The following is a 16,548-nucleotide window of genomic DNA, read 5'->3' as shown; positions in this document are numbered from 1 at the left end:
CGAGCTCGATCGCGTCGTCTGCTGAAAAATAACAAGATTTAGGTGAGAGTTTCTGCTTGTCCATAATCCATTTCTCCCAAATATTCTCGTATTTCTTCTTCAGCATTTTACCAAATCTTGTACCATTGTTTATTGCCAATTCTTTCATAAGATTTATCATCTACGGACATCGATAATGTCTATGGATCTTGATTTGTACGATCGTGATTCCGACCAGTGGATCGTTTATCTCTTACGAAATTCTGTTGTTAATCTGCTGTTCGATGGCGGTAGCGTGTTGTGAGATGGCAGAGAGGTAGTTGCTACCATAATAACATTGTTCCGCGCTTGCCTCATTTTTATTCACTTGTAACACTTTATAAGTGCACGATTTACGAAAAGCATTCTGGAGCATTCTTTGTATAACTACTTGATCATTTTCAGTCTTAGAAAGAAGCCTGTCGTTTTTCTGAATCATCTCTTTAACGAAATACAAAATAACATGCGTCTTCTTTTTGAACCCATTTTTAGTCGGTATTGAATTCTATTAGATTTGCAGTTGTTTCCCTCCTCAAAGGTACGCTTAACCCCTCCAGCGTTTGAGGGTCATATATGACCGGCCGTCCATATTTTATAAAAGTATTTTTCTATAGTTTTCTATCATGCGGAAATGCGTATTTTTTTGGACGTTAGAAAGACAAATAATAATTATTTCCAGCTTGCCTCAAATATTTATACTGGAATCCATTAATAAAATCCTAAAAAATAGCCAAAATGAAAAATTAATATTTCGTGCCGATATCGTAACAATCTGTTTAACTTTAAAAATTATTAATTTTTTTTACTATATGAACGAAATAAAAGTGAAGGTACTTCCCCAAACAAAACTAACGTGTTTTCGAAATATGGAGTTCTCTCATTTTTTCTATGATTGGAGTAAAAATTTAATAAAATATTAATATATTATTATTTAGAAATAGTATTGGTTTCTTTACGATTGTGCGATAATTTTATCTAGTTTCTAAAACAGTATTTGTTTTTACGGAAAATTAAAAAATAAGATATATATAGCTCATTTGAAATACACAGAAAACATTGCAAACTTAACAAAAGTTATAGTACTGTAGGGTTAAACAGTTTGATAATGCCTTCGAAAGGCTGATAGATACAGAACTCGCAAAAACAAGAATTAATTATCAATTCTGCGTAAGGATTGCTGGTTTGCAGTATTCAGTACACCGCGAATCACGATCTTTGCAAACAACTTAATTTTCTCTTTAGGAATCAATCCACCATCGAGCACTGCCAACTGCTGTTTCGGTTTTGTTTGATTGACATAATAACCGTAAATATTTTGTGATTAACGATGCTAATTTTCACTCCATTCTCCTAAAGGTCAACGAAATGCTTAACAATTCGTATATTTAACACTTTACAGCTAGCTCTATGATCCGTTACCATAGGATGAATCGTTCAGAGAGAAGAATCGTTACAAGTATATATTTTGCAAAGAAAAAAGCCTACATTTTTACTGTAAGTTCTACAATGATTAGTTGATTGACTCGTCATTCTCTGAACAGTTTAATTGCGAAGTAACCCATCGCAATTATCGATTTATATGGTATCGCTTTGAATCCGTCGACGAGAGGAGTAAGTTTGGTCTATCGTAAAATATATTTTTTAATTAAGGCTCTGTAGTAAGCGTTCAAAGATGGTTTGAAAGGGAGAAATGTAAATACGAATGTTAGAGGGGGTGCTCTAATATTAAAAAACGATAATGATTAAGCAAAAATATATTTAATAAAACACGACTCGTTGGGAATTTTGCAATAATATCTCGTCAAATGCTTTAGATTCATTTAAAGATACACTGTGAATTTTTGCATGCCTATAAAATAATAAATAACAGAACAAATCGCGTTTTCAATAATTTTCGGAGCTTACTTTGTTATTTTTTCTATCGAGGAAATTTCATAAAATTAATGTTTGGGCATAATAAATGTAAACATATTACACTTTTTTATGTATACTTTTTTTTGGAACTTAAAAACTTAAAGAGTTAACGAGAAACTTATTATAAATCGGTGCCGGGTCTTAAATATCTTGGTTAAAAGGCGATAAAATGGCTGATCTTGACGGCTGGGTAATTGCGATAGTTCGGCTGTCTTTTATTAGAACTCCTTATCATTATTTTTTAAAGTTTTCACAGATGTCTTATTGAATTGAAGGATTATTGAATTTAGGTCCTATGGGTTAGTCTTCAAATTAAGTTTCTCGAATACAATTTTCCATATGAATATGAATTATTAGAAACGATGGTCAAGAATAACCTTGAAGGGTTCGCCAGATAATTTAAAAGTAATTATGTTATTATGAAGATGTTTTATTCCAGATTTGAGTTTTGCTCTTATTTCTGTTGTTATTTTATCAGTCTTAGTTCATGTGGTAGTACATTGCAGGCAATGTCCTTGTACCCCGAAAGCGCGATCTCTGTAAATAAGTTGTCGTGGCATCCGGTCTCATATATATTATTATCTATTATAGTTTATTGGGTGTCATGATGTATTGAGCTTGGCGTATCCAATCTGCGGAACTAGCGATAAGCTGATGGCTGCTGGCTTGCGATTGTCCGGTCACCGGGCCGGGCGTGCGACCGTGCGGTACGCCGTGCAACCCATATGGCGAGCATCACCTTTCCGGGACAGGAATTATACCGCCAGAACACAGAGATTGTGTCCGCCATACGACATCCTTGTCACACGTGAGAAAATAGCGTTTTTATCCGTCTACAAATAGGTTAGACAATTTATGGGCATATGTAATTACTTCGGAATCGCATTGCTCGCCGTATTTTTATCAGCTGTTCCACTTACTCCACTACTCGAGCGATTTTCAAGCGCCGCGTGCAATTTTTATTATTCTCACATACGCCAACAATTCCTTCAGTAGAGTTCTTCGCTTTATAAAAGGCAGGTATATCTATAATAGATATTCTCTCTTCATAATTAAAATGGCTTGATTAAGCTCGGAGTTTATTGACTATTGACCGCAGCACAACGACCTCGCGATTTGCTACAGCCGTTTATTATTGCAAATAGCTTGACCAACAATAAGATTACTAACTTGACTCATTTGCTGTAAGTTAGGATAGCCTCACATCTCGAGTGATTTTGACGATACGACGATAAAGTAGTAGATTCTGCTATTTCTAAATTGCACTTGAAATGACTATTATAACCGAAGTGCTACATTTTTTTTAACACATCATTATCGTCGTCCCTAAAGCAAAACGGCTCAAGGCACTATTGAGATTTATTGATTAATGGGAAAACTGTATTTCATATTTTAGAAAAATCACGCATGAGTGATATTATAAACTTTGATATTTCCAAATACATAATCAAAAACAACCCACACATGATTTTCACTCCACAAACGGTTAAAATGCGTTGTATGTACCTACTCAGAACTCTATTTTTCACAAGGGACCTTTTGCTTTTGAGGCCTCGATATTACCATCATAGTCCTATAATTCAGTATTTTGTTTTGTTTTTGTAAATTGCTGCTAAGGTCAATTTCAAACCTGTGTATTTATTGTATTATAACTTAAAACCCTCGATCCCAATATCCAACATTTAGTATGCCGATTTTTCTTATCACCGTAGTTCCCAATGTCCAGTATTTAGCATCTCGATTTTTCTTATAACCCTCCATCCCAAAGGCCAGTAAATAGCATGCCAATTTTTCTTATAACCATCGATCCCAATGTCCAGCATTCAGCATCCCGATTGTCCTTGTAACCCCCGATCCAAAAGTCCAGTATTCATTTTTCTAATTTCTCGATCATAATGCCTCCATCCCAAAGTCCAGCATTCAGCATGCCGATTTTTCTTACAGCCTTCGATCGCAATGTCCTGCATTCATCATCCCGATTGTTCTTATAACCCTCGATCCCAATTAAAATCCGGTTGATGAGCTGTGTTCAGTTTTTCGTTAAACAATTCCACGAATATCCCTGATGCAATCGCTTCATCACGAGCCACCATCGTGAGTCCCAATTAGGGTCCCGGATTATGGTAACTCTCTGTTATTGATTATGCTAATGTTGGTTATGGTTCGATGATTATTCCGATAACTACTATTCCTAACAAGAATATTGCGCACAGGTTATTCCGCAAAAGACTACGGACACAGATTATTGCAAATACTAATCGTTTCGCACTTAACGAAACTCCGAAAATAGGTTATTCCGCAAATATTTTTCATGTTAATACCTATTAAAAGTCGGACTCCATGCAAAAAAAAAATTGCTACCAAACCCTTAAAAAAGCACCCGTGAAATATAAGTAAATTATAGAGAAGACATGTACATTTTTCACTTTTAATTTTTTTTTAAATTTCTGCCAGTGTTGGTAGTTTTAAATGTGTACAATAATGTGTGCAGAATAGTCTGTGTGAAATAATCAGAGTTCGGAATAATCTGTGTTTGATGTTTCCATGTGCGGAGTATTCGTGATAGGAATTTTCCGTGCAACTTTGATTATATATGCAATATGCTCGTCTTTCCCGCAGAGAGCGCCACGAAACGATATAGATTCGTGGTATAATGTATTTATACCCGAGTGAGGAGTCATGCTAATCTCATTTTACACTTTCAAATCTGTGTTGCATTATAAGATCGTGGAGCCACTTAGATTGCGGCAGGTTACTTAATAATTCCATATCTCACTATGTTCGTTAGGCCGTTCGACACACGCGGAAGTCAACGTGATCATGCATGGGATCCCCGCACATCCTCCTCGTATAATATATATCCTTGTACCGGATGTTATCGAAAACCATTACTCATCCTTCCGATATTCGATGGCAGCTTTATGGTAGTAAATACTTTTATTACCTTTGGCTTCTTCGGTGGCCTATACATGAAACTATTTTTTCGTACATCATTTTGTTATGTACAGGCCTGGGCGCTGTCACTTTTAACTTCACTGTTTAAAATTGTCTCATCACTGCTTATTTAATATGTATAAACAACACTAAATCACCAGTAACAACGAGTATCAACAATAATCACCGCCATTCACTGTCAATTGTCTTTGCTCGATGGCACTGACTTAATCACGAGACACTTCAAAGTACTATGGTCGGCCCTAATTATTTACTTTCTCCCCATGTAATTGCTAGGGGAGGCATAGATTATGGAAGGTCACATAACTTCGTCTTGGCACACACTCCTTGCTTCATTTTCATCCACACATCATCTCATATATACTCTTCTGTTACTCAGGTTTTTGACATCTTGACTCTACTCAAGTATTTGTTTTAGTTCTCTGTCTCCCTCGGGCTTCTATTACAGAAATTCTTCTATCACTCCTTTCCTCGTCTCTGTCTTTGTCTAATTCATAACGTTTACACTTGCATATTTTTTGGATATCCTCATTCGGTCGTATATGGTTTTACATCACGCATTTCTCAGGAATCTTATTTCTGTTACGTTCAGTCTATTTTAGCATTCCTGCCAGTTTCATATATCATTGCGATACATCAGAATTGTTATCAGAACTCACTTCAACATCCCACCTGCCTTTACTTTTATAAAAGTTAATTGTTGCGTTACTAAATATTGATATGTTCTTACTTAATCTATTTTTCGAAATCATTTCCGAAGAACTTGGGTTAGATTCAATGGTTTATGTTTATTCTTAAACCCGTTATTTCACAAATTATACTATTTTTATCAGACCTTTCTTCTGAAAACAAACTAAAACCAACGAACCAAAAATGATTTTCAAAAGTGTTTCCGGGTAATCAAAAACCAAATTTCGTGACATCTTTGTCAATTCGCAATGCTTCATTTATATAAATTCACTGTGATGTCACCAATCATCGGCACTCAGGCAAAATCTACGGCGTTACCAACTGCTTTCTGAACGTCGCGTGGCATTGAGCAGAGGAGAAATGCTGCCTGACTGCTCAGCGCCACGAGGTTCGCACTCCATACCGAATAAATCAGAACAGTGACCAATCAGAACACCTGTGAAAAGTGATGTTAAGTTATATCTGTTGGCTAGTTTTTCATAATCTCTTAATGACTATTATGATTTGTGATGGCCATTCCTGTGACCGTCACCTGTGCTCGGCGAAATCCGATATGGTTCATCAGCCGGTTTCCATCGTTCACCTAGCACCATTATAGGCATTATTACCTTTATGTCTTACGGAGATGTTTTCAAATTTTCAGGCTAACCGGAAATATCTGCGAGGTAAAATAAGGCAGCCATTCCCGCAAATTAATTTTCCAAACATTTGTTGATTATTTACATAATTATTTACCTCCATAAGTATTCTGGGCAATGAGCAATACATATGGTAGTTAGTCCCATGATAGATAGATTATACCGATTGTAATTATTATTATGTACTCCATTCAAACAGTGTTAACGTTTGAAGGGCAGAATACTATAATAATGATTTAGCCATTCGCTACTTTTTAATGGTGTTGTCTAACCTCTAAACAAATCGCGTGTTCGTCTTTTCCGTTTTAAAAATAATTTGTAAAAAGAGTGACATAATTACCCGTGGCCTTGAGCACGATAGTAGAACAAACAAAGAATGTTATTTTTAACATTTATTGTTTCAAATACATGTCCTATCAAGAACTTCAATTAATTGTAAAGGTTTTTACAGCTCTAAGGTAGATAATATTGTTATCCTTGAATTTTTTAATTTAAAGTGTTAGGTTTATAAAAAAAAATTAATGGTTGGCATTGTAACGAACCAAAGTGGTGGGGGTGTCGGACTACTCCCATGTAATATTTATAGAATAATATTAAATGTATTAAGTGATTGAAAAATCGTAAAGGATATAAAATGCCTTACGTATCGGTAGGGACCTGGAAATTTCGTGTTATTTTTCGAGAAAATTATTTTTATTCCTTTTTATAGATTTTTTGGAAAAACGCCATTATTTTCAGCAAAACTGATGATATGTTGTAACAAAAGTGATGATATTTTGCAACAACAGTGATGATATTATGCAACTAATGTGGTATATAATAGCGAAAAATATTTAGAATGTTTAATACTACTTTCTTATTTTAAAATACCAAAAGATCGCATGAAAATTCGCTTTACTTGCTCGAAAATTGCGAACTTCACGTTATTCCTATCTACATGGCAAAACTCGCGATTCTCGCGTAAAAACAACGAATTTTGCGTAATTTTTTTTTTAAATCTCAACGCGAATTTTTCGAATTCTCTGTATTAGTAATATTTCAAATAGATTTACCTTCGCTGAAGATAATGTAAAAATACCTTAATCAAAAATAAATCGTTGTCGAATAATGATTACAACAAACGTCAATATCAATGCACGAAGAAAAATGAGTAACGCTGATTTATTTAAAATCTTCTCAATTTATTGGTAATCCTTAATAAGTTAAGACATTCTTAATAAATCAGCATTATTTTTTATTAGTAAGTTTTCTCCGTGTGCGAATTGACATATGTAGAAGGTTGCTGAATGCTGATGAATTAAAATTTTCCTTAAAAATACACACGGCGGAACCATATTTACTTATAGTTTCGTCAAAACAGTGGGTGGTCGGGGGTAGCGGGTGGTCGGCATTACACGAACTCCCCCTCTACTTAGCTAACGAAACGAAATCCCTTCTGGTTATTGTGATGCCAGAACTTTCGTGATTAACCTAACAGTAGCATCACTCAAAAGTGTTGATTGTATTTCTAGCAAGTTTAGCCGTATTTAGTTTACACCCCGCGTTAATCCTGTTTTCTCACCCTATTGTCTAAATACATTAAAATCACAACGCATTTAAACGCACTAACTGTGTATGTTCATTATTTTTAAATTTGAAGAATATTTATTGTATTTACTGATTGGGATTTATATATATTATATAAATCAAATTCTCACAGGGAGAAAAAATGATTACATAAAATATTGCTACTTTATTAAAAATCTCTTCAAATTATTCGTATTCCTGTTAAAAACCGGGATGCACACGTTTAATGAACGATTTGTCAGATTTACTATTAAACCAAAACACGAAAATGTTATGGCGATGTCGGAACACGTGTTACAAACGCATGAAAATTCTAATATCTACGCAGTTCGCTGATAAACGCCACTCCATGAACACGTGTTCCGATATATGTATTATGAAAGAACTAATAGTTTATCAAGAAATAGCCTGCCATCACCATTTTAACAGGATTTTAATAAATCAGCAATACTTATTTTTTACTGTACAAAAAAATCTTTTTGTGACCTGTCGTTTTTCTTTTTTCATAGCTCATGCTTCAATTGACATTACAAGTTTAAAATACCGTTGCGTCGACCTGGAAATTCTTGACAGAAAAATTCATACAAAATTTCATGACGCCGGAGCTCATCGTTTGAGAGTTTTTACTGATGGGAACAGATTTGTGAGCCGTATTAGATTTTCAAATGTTGATTTTATTTTGTACTCCATTTAAAGATCAATTGAATACTGTGATGAAACCATCTTAGAGATTGTAAAGTTTGTCTTCATCATCATCATTGCGACATTCATTAGTCCTCCTCTTAATTCAATTCTAAACCATTCCAAGAGGATTGATGTACCTAATTCCACTGAAATCTTCAGTTTATTATCCCAATTATTGCAAAACCCAGTACACTTTACCTTGCATCACTGAGCAGAAACTCCCCAGAAGTGTGATCTATACCTACTCTATGAGATTAGTTATCTATTGGAGAAAGAATTTAGTTATTCTAAATTGTTTTGTTGCCGCTGCTGGTTGCAGACAATTACACCTAGCTGTTAACAAAAACACCTGACTGATATACAAAAACATCTAGTTGATGTATAAAAACACCTAGTTGATATTGAAAACACCTAGCTGATACACAAAAACACCTGGCTGATATACAAAAACATCTATCTCAAATATAAAAAAAAACACCTAGCTGTGTCGGGGCCACAAAGTTTTTTTTACTTTTCCATCGGCCAGGGAAATCAAAAACATTCTGACTCTGCCCTAATGTTTCATGTTTGCACAAACATTTGGTTTAATGTGGTAATGGGGTCGCTGGCTTTATAACTACATTATAAGTTGATCTCGATCTTAATTACTAAATTTGATATTATACGTTGGAATAAACCTTTTTAAGTAGTCTTAACATTCTACAGACGCTATAATATAAGTTCTATACTATAAAACATTTATGTTTGATAATTTTCTTCAGAAGTAAGGAAAATTGAGCTTATTTGGAGCACACGGAAACGCCCACCTCACATTTCTATTCAGTATCTGCAATATAGATCAGGGATCGCAAAGTTCCTTGTTTGAGTAATCCACCCTATTTAAGGGGAGGACATTCGTTTAGTAAGATGGGCTTTTCCACAAATCTGAATTTCCGGGAAACTAAACTCCCCCTTCCGCTTTCCGTCGCCATGGCAACTCGACTTCCGGCTTCTCTCTCGGTAAACAGTGCAATTATACGGGAATCGATAATTACAGGTTAACGTTAATAATTGTGGGTCTGCTTGCTTCTGAACTAATAGCGATTACTTAATAAATAATATAACAGTCATGCTTCTGTATTTATTGCCGTGAGCCGCGCTTTAGTTGAAATCGTTTTCGGTAAGAGTTTTAAAAAAAAATACAAATTACGTAAGTACGCTCTCTTTTACAAAATTATAATCATAAAGATTCAGACTTGAGGTTGTGTTGAATAATTGGTGATTATTTTATACAGGGTTTTCCAATAAGAGATGTTACTTTGAATAGCCTGCTATTTCGGTAGATGTTACTTTTGAAGCTGTCATTTTTTGACATTTGACAAGTAGAAACTACGCCATTAATAAAAATGGATCGATAAACGCTTCCACAATGCATTGAAATTATTAAAATTCACTCAAGTGAATTTTAATAATTTCAATGCGTTGTTGAAGCGTGTATCGTTCCATCTGATAGTATTATTATGCGTCTGGACGTTAGCATAATAATTCTATCAGATGCAAATATTAAATTAAATATTTCAAAATGTCATGAAATGTCCGGTAGGACACTTCAAGAAATTTTGCAGTGTCCGACCGGACATTTCCTCTGTCCGACAGGACATTTCCAGTGTCCTACCGGACATTTTTTCTGTCCGAGAAGACATTTGCAGTGTCCGACCGGACATTTCCTCTGTCCGTCATCCCCAATGTCCCGATGCCCTGCTGTGATAATGATAATTATTATTGTAATGTAATAAATCCAAGGGGTTATTTAACTTTCTAAAACATATTTTCTTCGATATTATCCAAAAACTCAATGAGCAAAAACCATCTTTATGAAGATATCTTGTATTACATGAGGTGATCCAAAAAATAGTTCATTTTCCAACGGCACGACGGCAAAAAAACATTTTAATTATGTTTTTGGCACGAAAGTTTCCTTGTCAAAACTTACTTTTTTTACTGGCTAACCTGCCGCTTGGAAATATAACTACGGCGGAATTTCTTCGGTGAGTTATGAGAGGTACCGGCTTTGGTCCGGCGGAGTCATTGGACCTTACTTTTTCAAAAATGAGGCTGGAGCAACAGTTACGGTGAATGGATCGCTATCGAGACATGAATAATGATTTTTTATGGCCGGAATTGGATGGTATTGTTCTGGACAACGTTTACTTTCAACATGATGGCGCTACGTGCCACACACGCAACGAAACCATTGATCTTTTACGATTGAATATCAAAATAACACCTCTTATTGGAAAACCCTATATTATATTCTGTTATTTTGTAGTAACTCAAATTATTACACGCGAATTTCATCGTCTTGAAATATAAATTTTCCAGCTGACGTGTAACCCTCGTTTCTGGGAGTTATCCTTATGAGATAGGCATATACATACTACCCTGTACTTTTCTGTAGACCGTTTTAAGATATATTACAATTCTGTAGTACATTATTTTAAGGTATATCATAAGTTTTAGCCAGCGTCAGCAATGTAAACGTCCGAAAATATTTTTATTACGACTCGATTACAAAACATCGATTTTTCTCTACTTTTTATAAAAATAATATGCATGGATTATATACATAAACCTTCCGGAAGAAATTCTCTAAATTATAATGAAAACTCTTAAAAATCCGTTGCTTAGTTTAGAAGAACTAAGCGCACAAACAGACAGACACGCGACTTTATTTTATACTATTCATAGATTAAATCTTTCTTTCTGTAAAAATGATGGATTCATTTATTTATATTAGTATATAACATTTTTATTTTATTTTTTTATTATTTATCCAGTTGGTTTATATAATATTTTACTAAGTAATTGCCTGAGAAGACATCGCGTTTGCATAGGCTACATTTTCCGCTTACTGTAGTGGTAGTAGAAGATTTTCAAATATTGTTAGGTTATTCGTAACCCAGGAATGTTTGTCTTTCTTTAAATATATTACTTTTGTAATAGTAAAAAAAATAGGATTCCACAAATTTGTGGTTAAACTTGCAAGTGTCAATATTATTACTATAATAATGTTTGCTTTATCCTCATATTGGTGCATAAGGTTGGTTATTGATGTCAAAGTGTGTTTCCCGTTAAGGGAGAAACCTTTTGTCACCTGCTACCCTTGTTTAACTTATCCCCTTATCGTCTACCACCATATTGAAATTTCCCTTTGTGCTTTATTCCCTTTCTTCATCTCTCACATATTTCACCACACCTTACGACAAATCAACACAAATACTTATCTTTTCTCCGATAAAGATGAACAAGGGTCGCTCCTGTCAATTTATTTACAGGTATAAAACACCCTCTGTTGAAAATATATATATAATTATATGAATAATAATAAAATATATTTTTCTTCAATTTTTGATATTATTTGAAGTTACTGCTGTCAATTTATTTACAGGTATAAAACACCCTCTGTTGAAAATATGTTTAATTATATCAATAATCGTAAAATATTTTTCCACTTTTATATAATTTGTATATTCTGACGTGCCAATAAAACGATCTTATTTCACAGTTCACTTTTCACATTTCATTTAGAGCTACTTGAATAAGTTGAATTTCCGATTTCAATCGATATTTGCATAAAAGGATTATGCAAATATTATTTTAGTAATTTGCTGTGGTTATAATTTATAAAAATACGTTATCATATTTAAATAAAGCTATTTGAACGAATTACAAGAATGCAGCAATAATGTATCTAATTATTATTTCTCGCCTCTTTTTACAGAATTTTTTATAGCTAATCATAATCACGGAAATATGTATCTCAACATTTTTTCCATAATTTACTATGATCATGTTTTGTTCATACGAAAGCTTTTAAAATGATTATTTATTAAGCTTAAAATCTGTAAGTTTAAACAAACAAAACTCATTTAAAGGTGCGTCCTGGCGTCATGAAATTTGCACAACTTTCGCTCTCTCGAATTTCTGGGGTAGTGTAACTTTTTTCAGTTTAATACGCCATTTCATTTGGAGAAAAGTACCACTGATAGATATATTATTCAAATTATTAGATACGATATTATGGAGAATGTATTACCCGAATCTGAATGTTAGAAGAAGTCTGGGACGCCCGAGGAAGACATGGCACGATCAAGTGAACCAGATATAAATTACTTAATTATTATTATTCTTGATGTAAGAGTCGGAATAACATAATGGTATCTATGAGACGATGTATAAATGTGAATTAGGCAAGGAGTGTGTGTCAAGACCCAGCTGTTCGGCGGTCTGTCCTCTCTGCCTACCCATGCGGAAAAACGACGTGATGATTAGTTAGTTATTACGATATTGTGAAATTTAACGAATTTATGATTTGAAGCAACCCTATGTAAGTTTGAAGCATTTATTTGTTTTCCTACAAAAAATATTCTAAATTACTTATTCACTTATTCAAACGCCATGAAATGGCTTTTACAATACATTGATAATCGAATTACAAGCGTACAGTGGTTAACAGGATAATAATAGCAATAAATTAAAGAACAATTAATATATACACATAAACACTATTTCAAGTGATGCAGTTATAAGTGCAGTAAGACAATGCAAAATTCAAAAGAAATATATACCAGTGTAACAATAGTTGAACTAATTTATTCTAGGCTTGTATATTGTATAGGACCTGTCATAAGTCGAAGTGTGAGGTGTCTATGGTAATAGTCAGTAGTGAGTTTATAATTATTTATTGTTTTTCAAATTTCCTTTATTATCTGTTTTATTTTTTTATTTAGCTGTTAAAAGCTCCGAAGAAGGCATGGCTGTGTCCGAAACTCAAATAAAGTGCTTATACAAATACATATTTTCATTGTACAAAAAGTAATAATAATAATAATTGTAATATTTAGGCATCCCGTCCGGAATCTTACTATACTTATCCCGCTTGGAAATCGAATAAAAAAACTTGCTTCGGGCGGAGTTCGGCCGCTTCTATAAATACGAGCATGCTTCCCCCCTCCTTGCTTTGTCCGACCATCGGATCTCGCATCGCCCCGCTCGGAAAGCAACCGGCGTAAGCGAGCTAGCAGCTAGCAGCTAGCAGCTAGCAACACCCCACTAGGTGGTATCCAGTTCTCGCTGCTCACTGCTCAGTCAGTGTGCTTTCGAGCACGAACCACGGCGCTCACCTGCTGTGCTTTATCCGTTCCTGGTACCTCGATCTGCTCGCAGCAAAATGGCCGAGTGTAGAAATATCTGGAACGAATCCATGACATTGACTCTCCTAGACGTTTACGAAAGCAACGAGTTTTTGTGGAGCGTGTTCCATCCCAACTACACCAACAAGCAGAAGCGCGAAGAGGCGTATTCCAGCATTATTGGGGCGCTGGATTCGGGGACTATAACCTTGAAGGACGTCAAGATAAAGCTCAAGAATCTGCGCTCTTCGTACAGCGGGGAGTTGAAGAAGATAAGAGACTCGCGGCTGAGCGGGGAGAAGGAATATGTGCCCAAAGTTTTTTGGTTTGCCAAAATGGATGGCTTTCTGCGCGATGTGGTCGTCCCGCAAAATTCGGTTAGTATCCACGTTAAGAAAAACCATCAATATTTGTTATATTGTTGCCTAAAATACTAATTTCTCATAAAATTTAAAATCTTATCTTATATTTTTATTGTAATGATCTCCAACCATCTAATACTATGTATCTATTAAAAATAACTTTAGACGAATTAAAAAAATAAAATACTTAGGACGGGTTGTTTCACAGAATTTGAACGATTCATCAAATTTCAAAGTTGTTTAAAGTTCTGTTGTTATTTCAGGTCTGTGAAGCAACTGACACATAACGATATGTTAACAGAATTTAAATAGAACTTGAATTTTTGCTTTGAAATTTGATGAATTGTTTAAACTCTGTGAACCAACCCGTCCTTAGAATTGAATGACTAAATTCCTTTCCTCCGGTTTCATGAGAAGTCTTCCTTCGTCACGACGATAGCTATAAAGTCACATGACTATCGTCTTGACGAAGGAAGGCTTCTTCCGAATAATACTGACGTTAGAAAAAAAAAAAAATCTTTTATTTGGTCTCATTATGTCAAGCAAGAATGTAACTGTTTTTTTTTTACAAACATACTGTAATAATTTCTTTACAATTTGTCTAATTATGTTTTCTTTATTTTTCAATATAGAACTTTAACGAATACCTACCCCCAACAATAAAAGAAGAATATGGTCCAAATGATCCAATCGCCTCCATGCCTCTTTGCTCAAAATTGGTCACGAAAAAACGCCGGCACGCGAGAGACAACACAAGACTCACAGATGAAAGGATGAAACAGATCAAGAAAGAAGAACAACCAGAAGAAACAGTGATCGAAGGTCAAGTGATAGAAGAAGATCATAACAGAATCACAAAATACAGAGACGATGAATTCGATGCGTTTGGAAGAAACATAGCGCTACAACTGAAGACTCTACCACTGGACATTGCTCTACAAATGCAGATTAAGATGCAGACCATGCTTGCTGAAGTTAGGCTATCATTTGCTGGTCATCATAGGTTTGACTATAATGCAGGGAATGGCAGCCATTTGATGTACCCAGAAATTGATATCACGAACCAGTCGGAAGAACGCGTAGTTTCATGACATTTAATTTAAGATTTCTCACTCGACTGGTTTTTTTACTGAATACTTTAATTTTAGACTTGCATTTAAAATGTTTTTTGTTTTCGCCTCATTAGAAATAAATTATTTATAAATAAGGATCAGCACTCAAAAATTGCCAATTCTTTACGGGTACTTAGGATAATGTCCTGCAACTTATATTAGTCTTAATTCTACGATATACATACCAAAATATCATTAAAAGCATTTTCGAATGTTTTATTTGAAATCCTAGTACAAATTTCACAAAGAACTTAAAAGCTTATGGTCTTAGACCTTTTTTCACTGGAATTGGAATCTTTATACATTTTCCTAACTACCGGTGAAGAATTAACAGATAAATCATTCTTAGTATTTCTTGCGTTAACAGACTACATAAGTGCTTTGAGCGCTGATCATTAAGTTGAATATACTGTAAAATTATCATATTGTTCGATTTTATGTTACAGGTATGTAAATATATTCATTGTAAATAAACAAATTTTCTATAAAACAAACATATTTATTTTAATTTATATTTAAATGAAACAACATAACATAGTGTCGACCATTATCGACACATGATATATTTTCACCCATAATTTTGTAAATATATATTTTACCCTGATTGTTCCATCGACACGTGATATATTTTCACCCATAATTTTGTAAGTATATATTTTGCCCTCGTTGTTCCATCGACACATGATATATTTTCACCCATTATTTTGTAAATATATATTTTGCCCTGGTTGTTCCATCGACACATGATATATTTTCACCCATAATTTTGTAAATATATATTTTGCCCTGGTTGTTCCATTGACACATGATATATTTTCACCCATAATTTAATAAGTATATATTTTGCCCTGGTTGTTCCGAAACTTATTATAATGGATGGTCAAAAAGTGATAGCCACATTCAATAGTATATATTTTATACAAACTAAATATCTTCACAACCATATTATCAATTTTATTTAGGTTTTGGTTTTTGTTTTTACGCACGCCCAACATTTGTACACGGTTGACATTTGTCACATGAGAACGGGTCGCTTCTACGATTCGTTCTTAGGTTCAACAGCTCGGCTGTGGAACGAACTGCCGGCCTCTGTGTTTCCTCCCTCCTACAACTTGGGACTCTTCAAGACCCATGTTCACTCCTTCCTCTCCACAAAAAGACCCTCCACACAGCATCCCCAAAGATGACTTAGGTCCTGAGGGAAATTATTTTCTTCAGGGCCTGCTGTGTGGAGTTAATATAAAAAATAAAAAAAATTATCTTAATTAAATAAATAATAAAACAAGTTGTCTATCGTATCGTTAATAATTGGAAATGAATAGAACAGTCAGATTCTCAAGTTTTGTGGTGGAATTAAATTGATTTCTCCCTACATAATTGAATATTGCAAGGGGCATATTGAGAGTTCAGAAAAGTCTAATTAAAATTTAGGGATGGC

The 16,548-nt window shown here is 34.4% G+C and overlaps 2 protein-coding genes across 6 annotated transcripts in view; both read left to right on the top strand.

Annotated features, from left to right (window-relative positions):
* Window positions 1-16,548, top strand: part of klar (klarsicht) — a 500,935-nt gene that overhangs the window by 313,040 nt on the left and 171,347 nt on the right. The window lies entirely within an intron of this gene.
* LOC149417581 (uncharacterized) lies at window positions 13,612-15,426 on the top strand. The gene is made up of 2 exons (XM_089640416.1): window positions 13,612-14,013; window positions 14,631-15,426. Exons 1-2 carry the CDS (start codon window positions 13,675-13,677, stop codon window positions 15,087-15,089), a joined length of 798 nt encoding a protein of 265 aa, XP_089496542.1. The 5' UTR covers window positions 13,612-13,674; the 3' UTR covers window positions 15,090-15,426.

Source organism: Hesperophylax consimilis, chromosome 15 (assembly GCF_061612785.1).
Source record: "Hesperophylax consimilis isolate HC1 chromosome 15, BYU_Hcon_1.0, whole genome shotgun sequence".
Classification (NCBI taxonomy): domain Eukaryota; kingdom Metazoa; phylum Arthropoda; class Insecta; order Trichoptera; family Limnephilidae; genus Hesperophylax; species Hesperophylax consimilis.
Note: the sequence above shows the minus strand (reverse complement) of the source record. Positions and strands in the feature narration are given on the sequence as shown.